This window comes from Astatotilapia calliptera, chromosome 23 (assembly GCF_964374335.1).
Source record: "Astatotilapia calliptera chromosome 23, fAstCal68.1, whole genome shotgun sequence".
In the NCBI taxonomy this organism is placed as follows: Eukaryota; Metazoa; Chordata; class Actinopteri; order Cichliformes; family Cichlidae; genus Astatotilapia; species Astatotilapia calliptera.
In genome coordinates, this window is record NC_137443.1 from 41,776,101 (window position 1) to 41,799,297 (window position 23,197).

The 23,197-nt window shown below is 40.3% G+C and overlaps 1 protein-coding gene across 1 annotated transcript in view; it reads left to right on the forward strand.

The window, feature by feature from the left end:
• The window catches only part of LOC113016022 (immunoglobulin superfamily member 8-like), a 32,081-nt gene that overhangs the window by 4,590 nt on the left and 4,294 nt on the right, over positions 1–23,197 (forward strand). The window contains exons 3-5 of the mRNA XM_080297493.1: positions 17,738–17,996; positions 20,890–21,297; positions 21,618–21,671. Of these exons, the coding sequence (XP_080153619.1) occupies positions 17,738–17,996; positions 20,890–21,297; positions 21,618–21,671 (721 nt within the window). The remainder of the gene's footprint in view (positions 1–17,737; positions 17,997–20,889; positions 21,298–21,617; positions 21,672–23,197) is intronic.

The window sequence follows — 23,197 nt, forward strand, 5'->3', positions numbered from 1 at the left end:
CTGCGGGGTTTTGGAAACAAATTCAAACGTACAGCTCTGCTATCACTTCCAACATAAATGAAGACAGAAAAGTAAACAGCAGTGACGTTTGTAGGGTTACTGAAGTTGGGCTAGCTGGTATATAATGATGTGCTACGTGACCGCTAGCGACACAGCTATGTTAGCATAATATAAACAAGCTAACTTTTTTTCCACTCGATAAAAGTTAACGTGAGTGTTCTCGGTGGTCAGGAACAAATGTAATCGCATGGCAGGATGCTGTAAAAGGACCAAACTTCAGCCAGGAGAACAACTGAGATAATCCATCCACAATACGGTTAGTCATTCATACACTGCTGCATGGGCTGGGCTGTAGTTACATCCTAAGCAGTGTTGGGACTAATGCGTTATTAGGTAACGCATTACAGTAACTACGTTATTATTGTGGTAACGAGCATGGTAACTAGTTGTTATGACAAAATCAGGAACGCGTTAGTCGTTACTGGGATTTAGATAGGGTCGTTACTCGTTACTTCGCGTGGTGGCTATCGCGGAGCTTCCACAGATTCAGTAACATTAGCAAGTGGTGGAAGCCAGCAGGTGGATGAAGGAAAGGGGACGCAGAAGGAAAAGAGACCCGAGGCGGCCGCCGGTCCAAGTGTGAACTGAACTTCAGGTAAGAAGTTATGACCTGCAGTCTCTCTGGGTCAGATATAAACCAAGTTTAGTTGGAGTTTATTTTCGTTTTTCTGACTTTTTCCGTACTGCGTACTAGCTAGCATGATGGAGTTTCTATACAGCTGGGTGGAGCTATGAAGTTAATGATGTTGAACTTTATTTTGTTCATAAGTTATTAGAGTTGCCAACCGTCCCGTCTGGTATTCAGAGAAAATATTATGCGTTTCTTATTTAGGTGAAAGGGAACAGTTTGTCCCGTAATTCAGCTACAATGAAAAAGGCACAAAGCTGGAGTTATTCTGTGTCTTTGCTGCACAGCTGCCTCTTCTTCTCTCATTCTCTCCCCCTCCCTCTCCCGTTTCTACTTCAGTCATGAAAACTGATCAATGATCAGCTGATCGGCTCTCTTGTTTGTTTATCGCTCACTTTGCGCCGAAACAGGAAACCAGCGGATGTCGCGCTAAACAACAGCAGTACGTTTAAGCTTGATCAGCTGTTGTTAGAATTTATTTAATATTACTTTCTACTATCAGCTGATGTTTGCTGGAGCCACAGCTGTAAAAAAGCTGCTGGTCATGATATCGGTTGGTATATCTGGTGAGAGGGAAACATGAAGATGAAACCAGGAGATGTCCTTACTGGATCATCAGAGCTGTGATGGAGAAACAGGTTTACCTTTTAGGTGACATGGATGAGTTGAAGGGAAGTTATGAACTGTTTCTGAGAGACAAAAAACACCAGCATCCTTTTTTAGGTAGCTGACAGCTGGTAACTGTGCAGGTGCGGATCTAGCAAAGTTTTGCCAGGGGGCCAGGTAGGGCTTTAACAGGGAAAGGTGGGCACAAGGAAATACTTTTCTTTCTTATTCTCATTTAAAATGTCTAGCTTTTAAAAAATACTGTAATTATCTGAATCTTACAACAAACGATTGATAGATTGATGCATATATACCATCAAAACAGTGAACATCACTGTCACAACAGTGTTTATTTTCATTCAAAGGCTTTATGATTTTTCCTATAATGGTGGGCCGGTCTCTAGTCAAAATGTCCGGGCCAATTTTCTGTCTCAGTCCAGCCCTGTATGCAGCTCATCTGCAGTCTGGTGTTACCTACATCTTCCTATTCAGAAGGCAGAATTTCCGAGTTCTGAGTACAATCGAAAGCACCACGACTGCAGTTTTTGTGTTGGATACAGACATTGGAAATCAGTTTTTCGTCAGACGATCACTTTTTGGCACAACACCGGAGGTAAAACAGGTATGATCCATCATATCTGGAGTGTGAAGGTGCAGACATAAATTCAGATATCTCTGGGATGTTTAAGAGTTTAGAATTTCTCTGGTTCATTAGCTTTATTCAGATAATTCAGTAATCACTCAAGATTAGTTCACTAGTACTCCTGAATTCAAAGAAATAGTCAGGGTATTCGGCGCTGTGCTTTCCCACAGGCGAACTCAGGTGAAATGAAAGAAGTATTGGATGCCCTCCTCCTCTGGCACAATGATAACTCACAAAAGCTCCTTGGAGTAAGGAGATCAGGTTCAGAAGTGGTTCTTTCTAAGAACGTATATCTGTATTTATAAATGACATACTAAGGATGAGTAATGCTTAAACAATGAGGAAATTAAGCAGTGAGCAATGACACATTTAACAGTGTGTCATATTTATCCACTATTCTATGTTTATTTATGAGTACAAGATCCTTTTTTTTCTATCAAATAACCTAAAAAATGACTGACTGCACCTTTAAAAATACTAACTTAAATAAAACAAGATAACCCAGCAGTCCATAGGAAATAATGTGTGCACTATGTCACTAAATTTATTGTCACTGCAAATGTAAAAGTAAACATAAATGAACCACAGAGGAAATGACATGACTTTGAGGACAGATGTGATCAGGTGGAAAGTACAGAAAGCTGACTGATGTCGATCTGTGGCTGCATTCAATGTTGGCCTGTCCTGTATTAGGCATTCAGGATTTTCTTTTATGGCCATTTAGCTCTTATGGCATGAACTTGCTCCGTGCATTATTATTGGCTTTTCTACAGTCTGATATTTGTTTAATAACTGATTGATACAGTGCATCAAATAAGTTGATAAATAAGATGTTAAAAACTTCATCATCATATCAAACATGATCGATTTGGAGCAAGTTTATTTGGCACATGCTGACTGCATTCTAATTGTAACCAGAACAGGAGGCGAGAGCAGAGAACAAGAGTGCAGCAGTTTAGTGAAAGGAACAGGAAAGGTGAAGAAGAGGTGAGCATCCAAAACACGTGCAAGAGGACAGTTTCAAAGGAGACATCACGGCACAATAAAAGCACAAGCTGTAAGAGCAGAGATTCATTCATGTTTTTACTGTTTTTTTCTTTAGGTTTTACTCCCGCTGCTTACAATAAATCAAATATATAGTACAAACAAGAAAAACTCAAATTGCATTGTTGTTCAGTATAGCTCTGTGACTTCAACCTTTAGCTAACGTATAATGTTTGACATTTTATATAAATGTGACTATAAAATATAGTCAATAATATTAAAAAGGTGCTGTTACTGAGTGAAACTTCCAAAGATTTCAGGTCTGGATTTAGCCCCAGTGTTTTAAGATCCTAGCAGCGCTCGTATTTATGGCCACATTTTTAAAAGAGACGAGCTTTCTGGGTGCTGACTCAGAGGGACCACTTTAGTTCATTGAAACTTTAATGCAAGTTTAAGACAATAAACTGGACACGTTTCGAATCAAATTGATAATAACAGAGCTATGCTGGACATAAGCAACTGTGTTAGTGTGACGCCCTGCATATTTGAAGGATTGCAATAAACTTCTGTTCTTACTGAATCTGTAACATTGCCTTGATCTGCCTACATCATTTTTTAAATAGTTTATGTTGTTAAATGAGTTTTGTGTCACTGTGCACAGAGAAAAACTCACCTGATGTAGTGGTAATGCGTTATTCACCACTAGATGGAGACAACTTGGCACAGGTATTTTCTCTACACACTAAATTTCACACTGAAAAGCATTGGTGGGAATTTTTGTTTACATAGTAAGCAAAAGAAAAAATGTCTTGAGGTCTTTCCAGTGTTTTCAAAATTGTGTTTTTCAGATACACGTCAAAATTTCATACAGACAAACACACACACAAAACAACAAAATATGTCAAATTACATGCACGTCTCATTCATTTTTTGAGAATTTCACCACTTTTTGATTTCATGGAAAATAACTTGTGTTATTCATGACATGATATCATTTAAAATAGCTTTGTCAGGCCAGTGAATAGCTGCCACATAAGTATAAATCTAAATCATGCAAGTGTAACATAGAAAAAAAAAACACAAATAGTTGTGCTGTTTGTTCATAATAAATGGGTAGGGGTGTATAGTCAGTAAAAGCCACCAAGGCTCTGCCGAGCTCCAAACCACCTCTGCCACAGACAGAAGCATCAAAAATGTGCGCTGGGAGCTTCATGGCATGATTTCTACAACCACACAAATCTATATGTATGTGGCCAAGAACCTTAGTCCATGTAGGGTACCTTAACACAGTTTACTTGTGTCAGTTAGGTCAGCTAGTGGGATGGCAGAGAGGGCAGCCTTTACATTATTTTATTGTAGAGTGACAGGAACTGCCTATGAGCTTCTAATCAGGCAGAGATATTGACAGAAGGAAATATTTCAAAATGAAAAAAATAATAATTTTTTAAATTTCAAAGGAAATACATTGATGAAAATCAAAGAAGAGAAAATGTATGTGATGTTCCATTTTCCTGAGAACTGATTGGCTGTGATGACTCCTTCAAGTACTACATGCTACTTTGTCCTGCTAGTTAAGCCTTGTGTCTGTTTTCAGGCCTCCTCCTGTTTCACTGACATAAATCCATCACCAGAGGGCTCCACTGACCTGCCTGCTGACATCAGAGCAAACCCCTGTGTCATGTGACCTGGCTGGAGTTGCAAAGCTGGACTCAGACCTGGCCCAGGCAAGTTCTAAGACAGTTGTGGTAGGGAGAGCAGGGAGTATAGTAGAGCACTGGAAGGATGAGGTGGAAACAGGAAGCGTGTAGATTCAGTGGATTTGGCATCCTCCATCTGTCTCCATGCTCTCTTTACTGGCCTTCTAAAAATCACTTCTAAAAACTTCTCCTGTAGCTGTGTAGCTGCTTTTGTTTAAATGTTTAGGATAGCATTTAGAATTCAACTTTACTGTCATTACACATGTCTAAATACAGGGTAACAAAATACAGTTTGCATCTTATCAGTAAGTGCAATAAGAGCAAATATACAGATGTACTACATACAGATGTATCGGTGTGAGATAAACAGATCTACAGAGTGCTATGAATATATCTGCAGCAGTGGAAGCGTAGCTCTCTGAACAGACTACAATAGTGAACAGTGTAGGGTGACAGCTGTGGGGAAGAAGCTGTTCCTAAACCTGCTGATTTTAGTCTGAAGGCTCCTGTAGTAGAAAAAAAGGCGCTGATGGGCCTTCTTGACCAGGCTGGAGGTGTTAGTTGACCAGGACAGATTCTCAGAGATGTGGGTCCCCTAGAACTTGAAGCTGGAGACCCGTTCAACAGCTGTGCCATTTATGTAGATGGGGACATGGGTGTCTGTCTTCTCCCTCCTGAAGTCCACAATGAGCTCTTTGGTTTTGCTGGTACTCAGGAGCAGGTTATTGTCAGACCACACAGCGAGGCGCTTTACCTCTTCCCTGTAGCCAGTCTCATCGTTGTCACTGATGAGACAGTCACCGTGGTGTCATCTGCAGACTTGATGATGGAGTTGGATCCATACTCAGGTCTGCAGTCATAGAGGAACGGGCTCAGCACACAGCCCTGTGAAGTGCCAGTGTTGAGTGTGATGGTGGTAGAGCAGTTATGGCCTGACCTAACATGCTGGGGTCTGTTGGTCAGAAAGTCCATGATCCAGATACAGATGGAGTTGCTGAGTCTAAGAGCCACAAGTTTGGTGATCAGCTTGGAGGGAATAACTGTACTGAATGCTGAGCTAAAGTAAACAAACAGCATTCTTACATAAGTATTGCATAAATATATGAGTACATGTTGCAAGAAACTACATTCCCAGATCACATCCAGTGTGTGTTGGAAAATTTGCAACGATTCTACAAAAATGTTCCATGTGGTGTTTTTTTTTTTTTTTCCCTTACTGGTGATGATCCAGTGGGGCTCCAGTCACTACAGGCTCCCTTGTGGTGCCACAAAACGGACTGCAAAAAAACTTGTGCGTCCATGACTGATCCTGCTGCTTAGGGCTGCTCAATTAATCGAATTTTAATCACGATTACGATCTGGGCTTTCAACGATAATTAAAAATGACTGAGCCGATTATTAGCCCCTCCCTCATTTATCCGCGACACCTTAAAGGCCGTCCGTGAAAATATTGTCGGGCATAAACCGTCCGTGGCGCAAAAAAGGTTGGAGACCGCTGATTAAGAGGACCCGAGGGAAGCTCGGAAAGCTAAGCAGAAGTTATTTGGAGAGTGACTGCCGTTGGTTGAAAAGAGAGTTTAAAAAAAAAAACTTCAGTGGTGTTGCACACTATTTTATATTATTTTTTTAAAGTCATTGTTAACCCTTTAAAGCCGGTCAGAGCAGCACGCTCCGTTTTGCGTAACTATTTTTAAATCCCTGTAGAACCTGAACCGTGTAAGCTAGCGCAATAATTTGTTTTGCATATGAAACCGGAGGAGTTGTACTTACATCTTATGCCATCAGCTTGTCCTAGGTCACGGTTTCGTTCCACATATAGCTTTGCAAAAATTGCATAAAAAGCACTTGCAGGAACAAAAACATAATATTCCAGAAACACGCTTTGCCGTTACTATCAGCTGTTCGTAACACTTCCCACAGTGAAATGATGCACATGCTGTTTTCTTTGCAAATTTGCATCATAGGATTGTTTTTTGTTTTTCCTGCAGTATATAAAAATTGCTGTATCTCCAAAATAAAACTATGAAGACACTCAAAATAAATTTCCTGTGGTGGGAAACTATTTTTTTGCAACTTTATTGTATTTAAAGTTTTGAGGGATAAACCTCTTAAATTTCTCCAAGTAGAAATATATGTAAACAAAACAAAAGCGATTTTCAATTTTTTTTGTAGTTTATTGCACTTTTTTGCAATTTATGTAATTACTATGGACTTAATGCATACATATTATTAAAATATGGGCTATAACAGTTGTATTGATGTATAGCAACTTGAAATGCTCCCACAAATGGCACTACAGCATGTAAAAAAAAATAATAATATAAGCTCTGGTGGACTTGGTTCTATGGTAGGTCTTAAAGGGTTAAATAAATATCGTCAAATAATCGTGATCTCAATTTCAGTGAAAATAATCGTGATTATCATTTTTGCCATAATCGAGCAGCCCTACTGCTGCTTCCACTACAATTCACTTCTGTATGAATTGATCTTTTTATGACTGTTCACTTCAGACAAGCAGGAAACGGAGGTGACGCTGACTTGTGGCTTCGCAGGGTGATTCCCCTTTAACAACAAGAGCATGCACACAGTTTGTTTTAGGCCACCATGAATAGCTCACATTGTAAATCACAATGAGCCAGTATATGATACTGTAGCTTCCACTCACTGTGACAGGATGGCTCGTAGGAGGTGATTACACTCTGCTTCATTGGGTTCCAGTTCAGATTAAGGGACAACACATGGAAAGACAGAAACTGGGAACAAATGTTTGAAAAATATTTACTGTTAGAAAACATTCAGTGAACAATATCGATTTTTCTGTTTGGCAAACTTCAAATCTGAGTCTCCAAAAGCCAGTCAGACAATAGAGTTGGTATAAACAGAGAGAGGAGATGATGCTTTTTTTAGACAGAGGAAGGGAAATATTTAGATTCACTTAAAAGGATAATTCTCTTTTTTTTTTTTTTAGCAGTTTCCACTTTCGCTTTCTTGCCATTAAGCTATAATTAGCTTTAATTTCACTTAAAATACATGAACACAGAAAAGTAAGAGTGTGATTCTGGCGAAAGATAAAAACTAAAATGTAGCATTTTGAAAGGTCCCTGCTCACGGACCCCTCTGTCTCTTTTCTGCTGTATATGTGCTGGATTATTTGGACTACATTGCATTGTACAGTTAGACTATGATTGTATCTGTGGGGCTTAAAACAATGACATTTGTTCACACACTCACAGTGGATTCATTTTCAAAGATCAGGGAGCACTTCTTTAGGGCTGGTCTGGAGACATTAACTGGCTCTAGGTGACAGAAAGCGCTGTAAGGACTGAGAAAAAACAGGATTAATTTGGTGCACATTATGACAGCTGGGATTTGCGTATATTATGTGTTGAGGTTTTCTCTTTGTGACTGAGATCCTTACTGGCGGTGTATTTGTATTGAGCATTTTATGTCAATTTTATGTCAATTTCAAATGTACATTTTCTTTTTCAACAAAGCAATATTTTATTCAGTGTTTTCTTAAAAGCATTATTTTTATGCATTAACTACGACTAGGGAGAACACATGAGGTCTGAAAATGGAAAATGGCAGAAAATACAAACGGGTAACACTTTATCCAGCTCCTTTGATTAGTTCTGCACTCAGCTTTGCCATCTATCATTGAAATGAAGTCAGATGCTGCTCACTTTACGTTTTCGCTTGCTTCGTCACTTTTTCCCAACACACTAGCTTTTAAATCCAGCTCCCCCGTCCCTCTGCATGATATAGTCCCTATCTGTCTTTGCATGTGATTGGCTGCATGGTGTGCCCATCGAAATAAACTCCAACACTGCGCAGATTCTCAGCAGGGCTGAGGATTTGGCTCCCACATACCACGAACCATTAATAATTGATATATGAAATTATCTCGAGGGTCAAATATAATTGTATAAAACAGCCCTGGTTTAGAGCCTGTTTCTACTAGAGCTGGGCGATATAAGATTTTTTTCATTTCAGGCGATAACGATATATATCACGATATAAGCCAAATAACTATTTGTAAGATTTAAATGTGCCGTTGCTCACAAGTAAAATGTGAAATAATCAGCAGCTTGTTTTTATTTAAATATTTATTTCCCATAATAAGTTCAACAGGGTAGATGTACTTAAGGAACATGAGACTTTTTCAGATAAATAAAGGAAAATATTGCAAACTACAGAAAAGGCAGCCGCTAAAGCGTTTAAGTTTCAAAATAGAACAAACGAAACAGACTAAATTGTCAATTCCACTTAGAAACAAAATATTAATTCTAAAAATAAATCTTAGTTTGTTTTACAGAAGAACAGACAAAACTGACTAACTTTTGTCAATATCAAATAAACTGAGAACTAAAAGGAAATTCTCAATCTGTCCTTGTTGTATAGCTGAGCTTTTCAAACAGTTTTAACAGTTACTTTAGTCTGACAAAAGCCGAATGACGAATTAGCGCTTCCAGTCAGAGACTGAGCATGCACCGGTTTATTGTATTTCCAGACTTGCTTTCGGCACAATTTACAGTGCGCGCTACTTTGTTTTTTGTCAGACTTGAAATAGCCGAAATACCTTCACACTACGGAACTTCTATGGCTCTTCCGTTCGACAATCTCTCCGGCATTGGAACCATCATCTGTTTTCTCTTCGGTAATCTTCGGTCACGCTCTCGGTTGATTTTTCTCTAGTCGGCGCACTCATTTCCTCCATAACCCAGGCGGCACGGCGGCTGGCTGCTTCCCAAACAAACACATGGCTTGGCACTTGTGCTGTAAGTAACAAGTCACGTGACGTGACGCTGCGGCTGTGATTGGTTCGGCTCTGCACTACTTAATTTGGATTGGCTGTTCTTTTTTTTTTAAGAGGACAAGAGCGGTGAGGCCTATCGCAATAGTTTAATTTTTCTATCGAGAAAAAGTTATTTTAAAAGTTATCGTTCTATCGCCCAGCTCTAGTTTCTACCCAATAAACATTACACAGACCCACTGTATGCTTCACATATGTCTCAGTCTATCTGTGTGCAGTTACCTGGAGGGTCACAAGATATTTTCTCTTCCTTGAAATTTGTTCCACTTTGCCTTGCCTACTTTTAAGGAATGGGGGTGGTAACTAGATTTTGGAGCAGATTTTGACCCATAACCAGTGATGAGCAGCTTTCCTCACTGTCACTGGTACAGTGCTGCACTGATCCCTTCCTGAGAGCCATCTCAATGCAAGCACAAAGAGTTAAGTCAGGAGATTTTTGATGCGTTTTCATTATTTCCTTTAACTAAGGGGGAGTGAGGTCACATTTTATCTCAGGCATGTCACGAATACTGAAATCTGGGCTGACTGTACTGACCACAGCCTCTATGACTTCAGCACCACTGTGTCCTTTACACAAGAGGCCGACTGGCCCACAGATCTTGAAACCTCTCCTTACTGTCACTTCTTGAAGCCTGTTTGCTGCTGTAGGAAACACATTTTATGGAACTGTCAGCTGACTTAGCAATGTTCTGTTCACTCTTTGACACACCCTGCTAATTTCACCCTGCACCCCAGCAGCCTCATCAGTGCTACCTATTGTTGGGTCCACAGTTGAACATTTTCCTTAAATAATGCACTTTATCATTAGCAAAATTTTCCATGAATTCTGTAATTTGTTTGGTTAATGATTGGCATGCTGTGACAATTCCACCTGGAATTTTGGCTTCAACACCTCTGAGTCGGTGTCCATAGAAACTCCACAAGCTTTGAGATTGGTCTATTGTACAAGCTGTGGTCATGCCCCCGAGCCGCGTGCTCCCCTGTATCTCCATCAATGTTAACACTTCTCTGTTTTAGCCATGTTGCCCACTACATGAATCACCTCAGAAATGCCACCAACATTTCACTTGGACACAAAGGCACGTTGAGTTGTGCATAAGTTTGAAATGACTTACTTTAGTTGCTCCTTAGCGCTACAAACACACAAACACAGGCGTAAGAGTTCAGTGCGGCTGCACTCTGCAGGCTGTCCGTGCTCTAAAGAACTCTGGTTAACACACTATCCATTCACTCGACATCCTCATGAATACATTCAACCTGCCAATATTCTGCACATCGACACATCTAGTGATATTAATAAGACAACACGTGCTTACGCTCTTTATGTCCTGGTTAACAATTTGCTAGGTGGAGCAGTTTGACACGACAGGTTCATGTCACTTTTTCCCAATTAGAGAAAAGAGTGAGACAAGATGGTGCCGGTGTGTGAGGCTGCTCGTCTGTCATTGCCAAGTTTGTTCCTGTTTATATTATTTCTAACTTGTGTCATCCATGAAACAAAGTCTCTGCTGAGGTATGATTGCCAGACACTACTGGACCTCCAGCCTGTGGTCCATAATATTGTGTCATTTGGAGCTAGTGGGCAGCAACCTGTTAAGTCTAATTGTTGAATGTTGTCATTGTGTTTCTTAAATTTGTAAGGTCTTAGTTCAATCTATAGGATCAAGCCATTCCTTTGTCTCTGACCACCTCTCCAGCCACTTTGTGCTGGGGGAGGTTTTATTGCATATACATTTTATCTGGAAGATCTGATTCTTGTGTGGTAAGCTTCCGGCCCTTTTGTGGCTTCACTGTGTTGTTCATGGTGAACCAACACCATGAACTGGTGTGGGGGAGATTACCATTTTATGACTAAGGATGTTGTTAGAAACAGTTGGAAGTCACGCACACAGAGAGACACACATTCTCACACACTCACTCAAACACACACACACGTTCTTGCTCATGCATACAGGTGCTTACACATACACATACATAGTGCCTTGTCTTAGAACCATTGGGGGGTTTTACGGAGGGAGGTGCTTGTGCTGTGATGTGTACTGTAACTGTCATGTCAATAAAAAGGCTACGAGGACAGCTGCTTTTTGAGGGATTTAGGCTTCAAGAGCTGATTCTTGACCAAAGCCTCTCCCTCGTTAGCGAGTTAAATAACCGGTTGAAGATGTTCTGTTATGTCTTGCGTTCTTCATAAGGAATAAGTCTCTAAACTAGCGGGGCATGTGGAAACACAGACCCAACAAACCCCTGCCCCCAGTTTTATCGGCAATCCCGGGTTACCTGTACAAAAAAAAGAAAAGTCTGTAACTACTGTGTTACTAAGCCTCATGACTGCTACATTTCTGCTAGTTGTCACAGGCTGGGTCTCTGACCCAGCGCTCTGAGTTCATTTTGTATTTGTCTCATTTTAGATATGTGATTAGTTTGTGTCATTCCTATTTAGCTTTAGTTAAGGAAAGGCAGTTATTATTTATTGTTTCCTTGGTTTCTATGTTTGAGTTCTTGTATCGTTCGTCACGTGTTAGGTCTGTTAAGCTTGTGTTGTCATGTCTAGTTTCAGTGTTTCCTGTTTTATTTTGAAGGAGTCGTGTGCTCTTTGTTCATTGTATTTAGTTTCACTTCCCCTGTCCTGTCATTAGGTTCATGTCAGTCAGCTGTTCCTCCATGTGTTCCCACTTCCCCTAATCACCTCCTGTGTATTTAAGTCCTGTGTTTTCAGTGTGTCATTGTCAGATCGTCTGCTTTGTTTGCAAGCCAAGAAGTTGCGTCAAGTTTCCTCATGTCAAGTCTCCTCATGTTAAGTCCATGTTCCTGTTGTAGGTTTTTAAGTTAATTTAGCTCACCCAATTTAGTTTATTGTTAGCCTTGCATTTTGCCTTTTGTTTACAGTTATTTTGCCAGCCTCAATAAATGGCTCGTTTTCTGTTATTCAAGTCATGTTTCACATTTTGTTTCCGTCTGCATTTGGGTCCACCCTTCACTCTACACACAGTCAGCCCTGCTGATTGTGACACTAGTCAGACTCACCTAATGAGATGGCGGGAACAGTTTCTTTTTGGCGAGGTGTCTGATGTCAGCTGGCTGTGATGATGATGATCCTGCTCGAAGCTGCTTTTCCAAGTTTGGGTCAGTTAGTCTTGAGCAGAAGCGGCTCTTTACAAGAGTCAGTTTTGAAGAGAACTGTTCAAAGTAGTACGTTGTCCCAAACAGAGATGCAAATTATCAAACATTTTTGAAAGATTTTGAAAGATTCAATTGTTGAGAAAAACCCAACAATCATATGACCCCCTATGAGCAAGCACTTTGGCGACAGTGGGAAGGAAAAACTCCCTTTTAACAGGAAGAAACCTCCGGCAGAACCAGGTTCAGGGAGGGGCGGGGCCATCTGCTGCGACCGGTTGGGGTGAGAGAAGGAAGACAGGACAAAAGACATGCTGTGGAAGAGAGACAGAGGTGAATAAAAAGTGTGATTCAGTGCAGAGAGGTCTATTAACACATGTTGGGTGAGAAAGGTGGCTGAAAAGGAAATACTGAATGCATCATGGGAATCCCCCCTTCTTTTTCACAAACACACATTCAAATGCAATAAGTATACACGTTTTTCATATAAATATCATCTATAACTTAATTATTTTCTGTAGCCCACATAATTAAACACTTTAGTTACATAAAACATGTGATTTTATGTACTGTATGGCTTGTATAATAAATAAATATGTAGCCCAATAAGTATAAAATCCAGAAAGCTACACAACATGGGGCGGTTCATTTACAAACACAAATCTAACTTAAGTTTCACACTGTTTTTTGTTAGAAAAAAAATCAAATTGTTACATGCTTAAATTACACAAAATGTCAGAAATCTGCACTGTCATGAACAAAGATCTGTGTTGAAGTCCAATCTTTCAACAAGGGCTGAAAGGCTCAGCGTGGCTGCAGCTTGTTGCTATGTCAGCTTAAATCAGTCATGTGATTTGGAGGTGCAGCGAGTCCGTGGACCCCAGAGGGTTAATAACACTCACCTTCATTCCATTTCCACAGTGCAACGACCAACCACCTGTGTGAAATCTGAAATTCCCATGGTGTTGTTCAAAATGTGCTCTGGCACAATCATAAGCATCTTGCTACTGAAAACTAGAAAAGAACACTGTCTGTGATATGGGCTGAACCATTTGTTAATGGAGGAGGGGGGTGGAACACTATGCGATATATTCAGTTTTAGCATTTATATTCACTGTTAACTGTAAGTACGCTCAAAGTGCTAATGCTATGTTATTTTAACAAACAACACTGTCATATGCAAAACTATGGTGGCACTTGGGGTGGCAAGAGATCATTTTAGGGTGGCACTTGCCACCCCATGCCACCCTTCTAGATCCGCCCCTGTGTATCAGGCACGCATGGCGAGCTGTGGGTGTATGGTGGTATTGTACCAGGACAGGATTTCACCATATTACCCCCTCACCCCTTCCTATACACACCCCAAAAACCTACCCTGTGCAACAATTGACTGGGAGAATTGGTCAGTTATTTTATAAGTATTCTGACACCACCAAGGAAGCTGTGCACGCCACTCGCTCATGTTACAGCCACCAGAGCTGGACACAGAGCTGGCCGCTCTGAGTTAATTAATGTTAAACTAGCTCGTGTTAAACTGGTGGAAGGTTCCTCACTGAAATGTCTGCCACCTAAAGTTAAAAATAAACTGGCAGCATTTAGGTTTTTCTCCTCTTCCTCTTTTTTCTTCATTCTTTCTGCTTTTCAATTTTCATTCTTGTTCCTAGCTGCCATTCACTTAAACAGAACTATGAATGCCACTTGAACTGTAAGAGGCACGAGTGGGGTCCTTTCAGGGAGGCCAGGTCTCTGCTGTCAGAGACCTGCTGGCACTAGTCTGGGCCCCAAGCAACTGTGTGGTGGTTGACCACAATCTTAGGCTCAGTCTCTGTCTCTCTCACACTCACAGACTCTCTCTCCTCTGTCATGCTGTCACGCATTTCCTGCACTCACATACAGTGGTAAGTGTCAGTGGCGAGAGAGGACCGGTCTTACCTCCAGAGAAAACACGTGGAAATCGAGGGACAAGGAAAAAAGTGGAAGGAAAATGGAACCCTATGTCACTGCACTCACTTTTGGGATTTTCATGCTCAGTAAGAGACACTTCTTTGCTTGGTGGCTAATTAACTCTGCTGGTGCCCTTTTATTTAAAAAAAGGAAGAAAAGAAAAAGTGTGTTTTATAAAAAAAAAACTTTTGCAACTATCGTTATCACTGTGCATTATTTACCTGCTCTGTCTCATACATCTTTATCAGTTCATTTTGCCATTGTAGCTAAACAAGTGCTAAACAGTTTAAGTACTCGCAGGCATTTTTGGTAAATAACTGCAACAGTGTTGGGCAGGCGGTCGTTTGACAAGAAGCCAAATATTAATCCCCGTTTTGAAGTCTGCCAATTTAATATTTCATTTTTGTCTGAGGGTGGACTATCTTTTTAAAAAAAAATAATTATTTAAACAAAAAATAGTGCATTTAACATCCAATTGATTTGTAACTTTTTGAGTGAAACAGAGGTTTTGGTTGGTATGTTGGATTAAGCCGAATTGAAAAGTCAATCAAAGAGATTGAAAATAAATGTCTCTCAGTCTCTGTCCAGTTCAGCCTCTCATTAGTCCGAGCGAACTGTACTCCCACTAAGACCAGTTAGCCAACATGAGTTGACATGGTCCCATTAACCTGCTGAGAAGTGATGGCCCGGCCATAAAGATGAGCTGTATTATTATGATCAGGCTCGGCCAGTTCCCTGGTTTCCCTGGTTTTCTCCACAAGGACAAACCAGCACCTGTTCACTGGCATACCTGAATATATGCCCTACAGGAACTGTCCCATTACACATCACATTAGTACTCTGGGAGAGGAGGAAGCCTCTTTAATGTACTTCCCCTTTTACTGTGACCACCAGACTTTCATTTTCCTATCCTGTAACGAGCCATAAAGCGTCTGCATTTTTTCCCTTTTTAACGGTTTCTGTTTTGATATTTTTGAGTGCACCTCCAAAATGTTTTAGTGGTTTTATTTCTTTAAAAAAAAAAAGGTGCTGCAATTTTGGGATTTGTGTTTGTTCGTTGTTGCAAATCCATCAATTACAAACAAGTGGACACTTAAAATATCTTTTGAAGGTGAAGTTCAGAAACCCTGAGTGGACTGTTGGAGCTGCATCTGAGTTCTTTGACCTGGTATTGCAAATGTGTGAATTTTCTTCACTTTCAAATTTTGTTTTAAAATACTTTGAATTAAATCGGAAAGATGTTGGTGGTTGGTCACATGATAGTAACTTGCATTAGTTGCATATTAGCTTTCTTGAGACCAACATGTCAACTATCCATCCCTAATGTGAAGATAAAGACAGCTTAAACTGTAGACTACTGCTGACAGACGGTGAAGGGAAACATAATGTGGCTTTTATGAAGTTTTGTCACTTATGAAACAGAAAACACTCAGCAGGCTGACTCATACATGCACATCGTGCTTTTTCTTGACGTTGTGGCCAGATTTCTGTTTTACGTTTAAAAATAGAAGATTTCTTCTTGCTCTGTAAAAATGCTTCCTCGTTTGTAGACCTCTGCTGACTGCTGAAGCTTAATAATTTCTAACATTAATAATAATAATACGTTTTATTTGAGGGCACCTTTCTAAAACCCAAGGTCACACACAAAGAGAAAAAGACGTCACTAAAACATCCGATTAAAATAGATTCTAATAAATGAAAATATAAGAAACAGCAAAATACAACCACAAACAACAAATAATTTTGAAAAAAAACAACAACAACAACAACAAGATTTGACAGCAAGTAAAATCTGTATTAAAGTAAGTTTGCAATTTCTGAAACCTGTTACATAAAGTCTGTAGATGTAAGAGTATTTTTTATTCTGGGGAAACCTGGATGAGTACACTCCATCTGAGGTCTCCTACATCAAGCACTCCATGAACACCGTCGCCACCGACAAATGCATCTGGGGATCTGCCAAACTAAAAACCCGGGCTGATGAGGAGATTTGCCTGCACAGGATGACCCCAGAAAGTCATCAGCCCAGTGCTCTCCTCTTCTTAGAGGAGCTCTACAGGTCTGACTGCCACAGTAAAGCCTGGAGGACGCATTTCACCCAGCATCTCACCTGTTTCAAGTGTTACCTCAGCAAGGTGGCACATGAGACAAAGGCCTGTTTATTTCACCTTCGGTGATGTCGCATTTCTAAGGAAAGTGCCAGTGCCAAAACAGCTATTTCTGCTATTGAGCCTTGTTTGGTGTCTCTTTTGTTGTGGAAACATGTGGAAGAACCACACACAGCCACAATAGCCTGGCTGCTCCTCCTCATGCTGGTCTGGATGCCAGGTGTGGTCACACACTGACCAAGCTTGGCTTCCTGTTCTTCAGCCAGGATTTGTTGCAAGTCAGCCAGTGTGGCTTTCACCTGACTGTCCATGATTAAAACATTGAAGTGTCATTGTCAAACATGTCATTACCTTATTCAAGCTGCTACAGGCCCAGCAAACTTCAATATGACCTCAATGGTCTGTTGTACTGAGGGGCAAATGTATATAAATACAGCGTATTCTTCATGTAAATTCTATTTTTGCTTCATATATAGAAGGATTTTCTTTCATCTTAGAGGTTTCAGAGTCCAACTCAGCCTCCACACATAATTTTTTCTGTTATAGACTTTTAATCTTTTAAAATGTTTTCTCTGTCCTTCAAGGTGGGTGCTCGGCCCATGTGGTGACGGTGCCTCCTGGTCCATTAATCCGGGTGGAGGGCCAGCCAGTCTCCATCAGATGTGATGTCAAAGAATACACAGGGCCTAGGGAGCAGGTCATTTTCCCAACACACACACACACACACGCACACACACACACACAGATCAGTCTTGAAGTTCTGTCTGACAGATGGGTTACACTTTGAAATGATGCAAATGGCCACCCTGTGCAGTGGTTTCTACTGTCACAAATATAGTTAGTGAATTATTATTATTTTAGTTTCTTCCTCAAACTGTTGAACATCGTCTACATTGTCGAACGTGCCTCAAAAATGAACTAATAGTGGATTTGTTGTGAGCTTATTTTCAGTTATAGAAGTCAAGAATGTCATGTGTGAGACTTTGGTCCCTCACATAAATTTTTATTATTTTTATTATTATTATTGTTTTGGGTTTTTTTAGAAAACATATGCTCCTCTTCTTCAAGTCTGAATGTTGTTAAAAGTTTGCCGTAATATAACATTCACATCGTCTTTGTTCCTCTCTTTTCCTGCAGGATTTTGATTGGAATATGTTAAAGGATGCGAAAGGGCAGAAGACAAAGATAATCTCCTCTTTCGACTCTCGCTACTCCGACCAGTCTTACAGCAAGCGCGTGGCGTCTGGCGACATATCGGTGGTGCGTTTCCAAGACAATGAGGTGGAGCTGAAGATTGCTGAGGTGAAGTTGACGGATGCTGGCTTCTACGAGTGTCAAACACCGAGCACCGACTACGTCATCAGTGGAAATTATATGGCTCAGGTCCAACTCACTGGTATGAAAGTGTGTGTATATTTAACCATTCTGACCTATTAATACAGAGGTTTAAATCCTGAACAAATGTTAAATTTAACAAATGTCTGATCAAAAAAATAAAAACCTTTAAATCCAGGCACTCATACAGTACATATCTAAGCATACTAGCTTTCTTTGGAAGCCATAAATTATTTCTATTTGCACATAATAATAAAAAACAAAAAATGTTACTGTAAAGTGTCATATACCAATATTATTTGAAGAACTGACGGGTTTCTTTGAGCCATAGTACAAAGCTCTGCTGTGCAATGATGTACTTTACCTTGTAACACTCAAACCTTGTAAAATCAAGTTAAAACTGAGGAGATAGCTTCCAGTTTATACACAGTATCAAAGCATTGTCAAGCGTTTGAGCTGTCCCTATAGAAACTGACTTAATGCTCACAAAGGGGGTTTCCCCTCACCATAATCCACCAGAACTAATACAAAGCAATATCCACGTGCACTCCAGTGAAATGGCCCGATAAGGTCCAGGCCCATGTGCTCAAATGGGACATCCATTAATGGTAAAGGGCACAAAGGCCCTTTTTGTATGACTGGCTGGTTAACCAGCTGACACTCTGGGCAGGGCAAGCGCTATTGGTGCACATCTGCCCGGCCAATAAAATTGAGCCATTATTCAATCTAGAGTTTTGTCATACCCAATGTGATTGGCCACTGGGTTGTAATGAACCACCTGGAAAATCATTTCCCGGCGACTTCAAGGCACCGACAACTGGATGTGTTCCTCCTCTGTGCGAGTGTCTAATCAATACAAAATGCAGAAATGTCAGCGCTGCTTCAGGGTGCACCATCTGACCATCAATTTTTCTCACCTGGTTGAAGACTGAGTGTAGGGTGTCAACACAAGACAGCTCCAGTAGAAAATCTTCTGTGGAGTGAATTCCAGGGCTTTCTCCTTCTCCTTCCCAGAGCCGATGTCGGATGACCCCGTATCACCGCTTAGCGCAGGGCAGACCCCGCATGTCCCTATCGGCCGTCAATGCACCCGGACACACTGCCCTATTAATCTACTATTAATCTAATGTAGCTTGCCAGTGTGTGAATGGGTGAATGACTGAATGTAGTGTGAAGCGCTTTGGGGTCCTTAGGGACTAGAAAAGCGCTATACAAATTAGAGATGGACCGATCCGATATTACGTATCGGTATCGGTCCGATACTGACCTAAATTACTGGATCGGATATCGGAGAAAAATAAAAAATGTAATCCGATCCATTAAATATCACGAAAGCACCTCACAAAACTTGCAACACGCCGTAACTCACCTCAGAACGTCGGAGCAGTATGCATCACGTGATAGAGCAGCTGTGGCATGCGGGACCTGTCGGTGGTCTGGATAGCATTTGGAGCTTCGCTAGCAACCTGGCATTTCATCTCCGACAAAGTTATCCCCGAGAGAAGTAAAGCAAGTGTGTAAGTCCATCTCTGAATGTTTGTAAAGCATTCCCACGTTAAGCTTAACGAGCGACTGCCTCTCGCTCTCCGGCTGCTACTTCAATCGTGAAACTGCTTAATGATCAGCTGATCGGCTTTTCTGTCATGAGTCTCTCTTGTTTGTTTTTGGCCCACTTTGCGCCAGAAAGAGGAAACCAGCGGCTGAACAACAGCAGCACGTTTAAGCTTGATAAGCTGTTGTTAGAATTTATTTAATATTACTTTCTACACCAGGATCTTTTTCTACGTAGCTGACGCTGGTAACTGTGCAGGGGCGGATCTAGCAAAGTTTAGCCAGGGGGGCCGATAGGGCATGAACAGGGAAAAGGGGGCACAAAGACATACTTTTCTTTCTTATTCTCATTTAAAATGTCGAGCTTTTAATAAATAATTATCTGACACCCAAAGTTTTAATTTGATGTAAAATGAATAGAAGTCAATTACTGTATATAGTGACTATTAAGTCTAATATATATACCCTAGTAAGCTATAGTACTTTTTCCTTTGGGAAGGTACCATCTGTGCAGTCTGCAATTTTGTTGAAGAAAGATGTTGAATCTATTTAATATTTCTTGAAAAATAATTGATTTCTGTGCATTTTTTTTCACACTGCATCAAATTAAGGTTGATTACGTTGATTAAGCATCATGAGGTGGAGCGTGAGGGGTGGTTCCCTATTTTTTATTTATTTATTTTTGTTGTTGCTGGGAGTTGGAACCCTATTAGTTAGGTTGCTTAATATTTACGCTAAGTACTCTTTAAAATACCAGAATAGGGAGGATGGTGTAGGTCTAAGTTTATTAGATTGATCAGTATTGCTGAACTATGAAATATTTTTTTTGTATACAGGTATAACAGAATAGCTTTAGTGTAGTTGTTGTTTTAAACTTGAGTATGAACTTGCAGACTTGCAAAATGCAGCAAGATATTTTAAAAAACAGTTTTGTTGATTAAAAAACACTATATCGGATTCATATCGGTATCGGCAGATATCCAAATTTATGATATCGGTATCGGTATCGGACATAAAAAAGTGGTATCGTGCCATCTCTAATACAAATGCAGGCCATTTACCATTTACTGAACCCGGGCCAATCTGGCGTGCGTCAGGCGTCGGGAGCAGCCAGAAAACCTATTCCTCAGCCAGCCACCAGGATGCCTCCACCATTGCCTGGAACGCCTCCAGGAAGGTTTTTTTGAAACACAAAATTAAAAAATGATATCCTAAAGTTGTGGATGTTAGACTTCAGAGGGTCCTTCACAAGGCCCCTTGGGAAAATTGATTGCCCAACCCTGCTGTAGAGGCTAGCTTGGCACGTGCTACTTTATAAAGTCAACATTTTTACTACTAGTTTTTTTTTCTTTTTATAAGATTGTTTGTGTGTGAAAATTTTTTTTGTTTTGTTTTCCCGTCAGTCATTCCTAACACGCTCAAGGTGTCCCCTAAGACCCCGCCCCCTGTCATCGTTGAGGGAAGTGACCTAACTCTCTCCTGCAACGTCACCCGGGAGCTCATCCACCCCACCTACCTGTCTGTCACCTGGTCGGTGAAGAAGGGGACGACGTCAGAGGAGATTTTGACGTTTGGTCCTGAGGGGGATGTGGTCACGGGGTCCAGGTTTGCCCAGCGTTATGCAGAAGGAGGCATCCGATTGGTCCCTGGCAGGAATGGAGTGTTTGAACTGGTGATTTCAAAAATGACGATGTCCGATGAAGGAAATTATGAATGCAAAGGGATGGAGTGGACATATGAAAGAGGAAGAAATTGGATAAAAATCATGGAGAGTACCAAAGAGATGGGAACCGTTGCAGTTACTCCTACAAGTAAGAGGACACGTGTATGAAGCACTGGTTACACTTTTCAGACCAATTCTACCAAATTATATGAATACTGGTAATATTACAATTACTATATATTGGAAATAAGCTTCATCACAATTATACATGACCTGCTTGAATGAATTATGATAATGTTTTGGGGGTTTTTTTTTCGCCTGTCCCGTTTGGTTCTTTTGCCGTCAGAATTATTGTCTAAAGGCAAAGAAAGTTGCCCAACGGATTTACTTTACCAAATGGACCATCCCAGCCTTGCTGTATTGGTCTATTTGATTCACCTTTGCTTTTATTGTTTATTTTATTTTCAGTTGCTGAACATGGGACAGACTTGACTGGGGAAAAGAAACGGGAGAAAGAAAGAGGTAAAGAAAAGGAGCGGGGTGTTCAATTTGGTAAAGTAAATCCGTTGGGCATCTTTGTTTGCCTTTAGACAACAATTCTGATGGCAAAAGAGCCAAACGGGACAGGCAAAAAAAAAAAAAAAAGCGGGGAAGAGGGACGGTGACAAAGGGCAAAAAGCAACAAAACAAACAGACAAAACATACATATATCAATCACCTGGATCACTTGTTGAGAAAGAAAAAAGAGAAAACAAGCAAAGAAAAAGAGAGCAATAGAATAAACAACATAATCGCGATGATCTATGTGAATATAACAGCAAATACTAGTGATGGTCCGCTTGAAGCTGAAGCTCCGGTGCGTGTGTCAAAAAAATCAACACACTGCTTCAGAAGCACTGTGCCAAAGCTTGATTCGTTTGGCCAGAGTCACGTGATCTGTGACGTCCGAAGCTTCATTTAGAACGTAACTGCTTCGGTGTCTGATTCCCTGGTTTATAAGGAAGCGAATCATTCGCGGGATTTGTGGAGCGTTTTGATGGTGACAGATAGCGAACCACTGATCATTCCACTGAGAGATTTGGAGCCAGCGAGGAATAGAGGAGGTTCTGTTGTGTGGGAGAATTTTGAGTTGAGTTTGGTCAGTTGGGTGGGTTTTCCAGCTTTGTGTTCTGGCCGTTTGCTTTTGTTTTGTGCGTGTTTATTTTATCTTATAATGGGAAAAAACTTAAAATGTCAAAAAATCTGCTTTCATAGTATAAATATCATTAAATAACTTTAGAAAAACTTCCACTTGACTCTTTACATGTAATGTTATAAAAATATATATTTTATTGTTTAGTTAATCTGAAAATGTTAGTCTGCCAAATGTGCAGCAATTTAATCTATTTATTCTCTTTAGCTGATATTTTGTGGGGCCCAGGTAGACTGTATAACTGCATCTCTACCAGTGTCTCTGCACTCCAGCCTCCTCTGTGCCATGTGAAGGGATTTGCCTTAAGGCAGGAGAAATGATCTCCACGAAAGGAACAGGTTCGGCCATCGCACAGTGGAAAAAATTCTCTTCTTAAATAAAAATGAGAAAGAGCTACTTTAAATGCATCATGTTTTTGTTCATAAGCATTTTCCCTTTCCATTTCACAATCAATTCTACCCCCAGGTCAAAAATATGTCTAGGAAAATTTCCCTAATATATAATATTATATATATGCTCACAGCAGAAACATACTCCATAATGTGTTGTACATTATCATATGTATATTATATGTAACGTGGTATTTTTCAATTATTGTATTTACCAAGATCAAGGAGTCACAAGCAAAGAAAGACCAAACCATGGCACATGTTTAAACAAGATAAGATAAGATAAGATAACCTTTATTAGTCCCACACGTGGGAAATTTGTTTTGTCACAGCAGGAAGTGGACAGTGCAAAAGTTATGAGGCAAAAATTAGAATACAATAAGAATAAATACAGTACACAGCTGTACAGAATAGAATAAAATAAAATACTATATACAGTAGAATAAAATAAATATACAATAAGATAA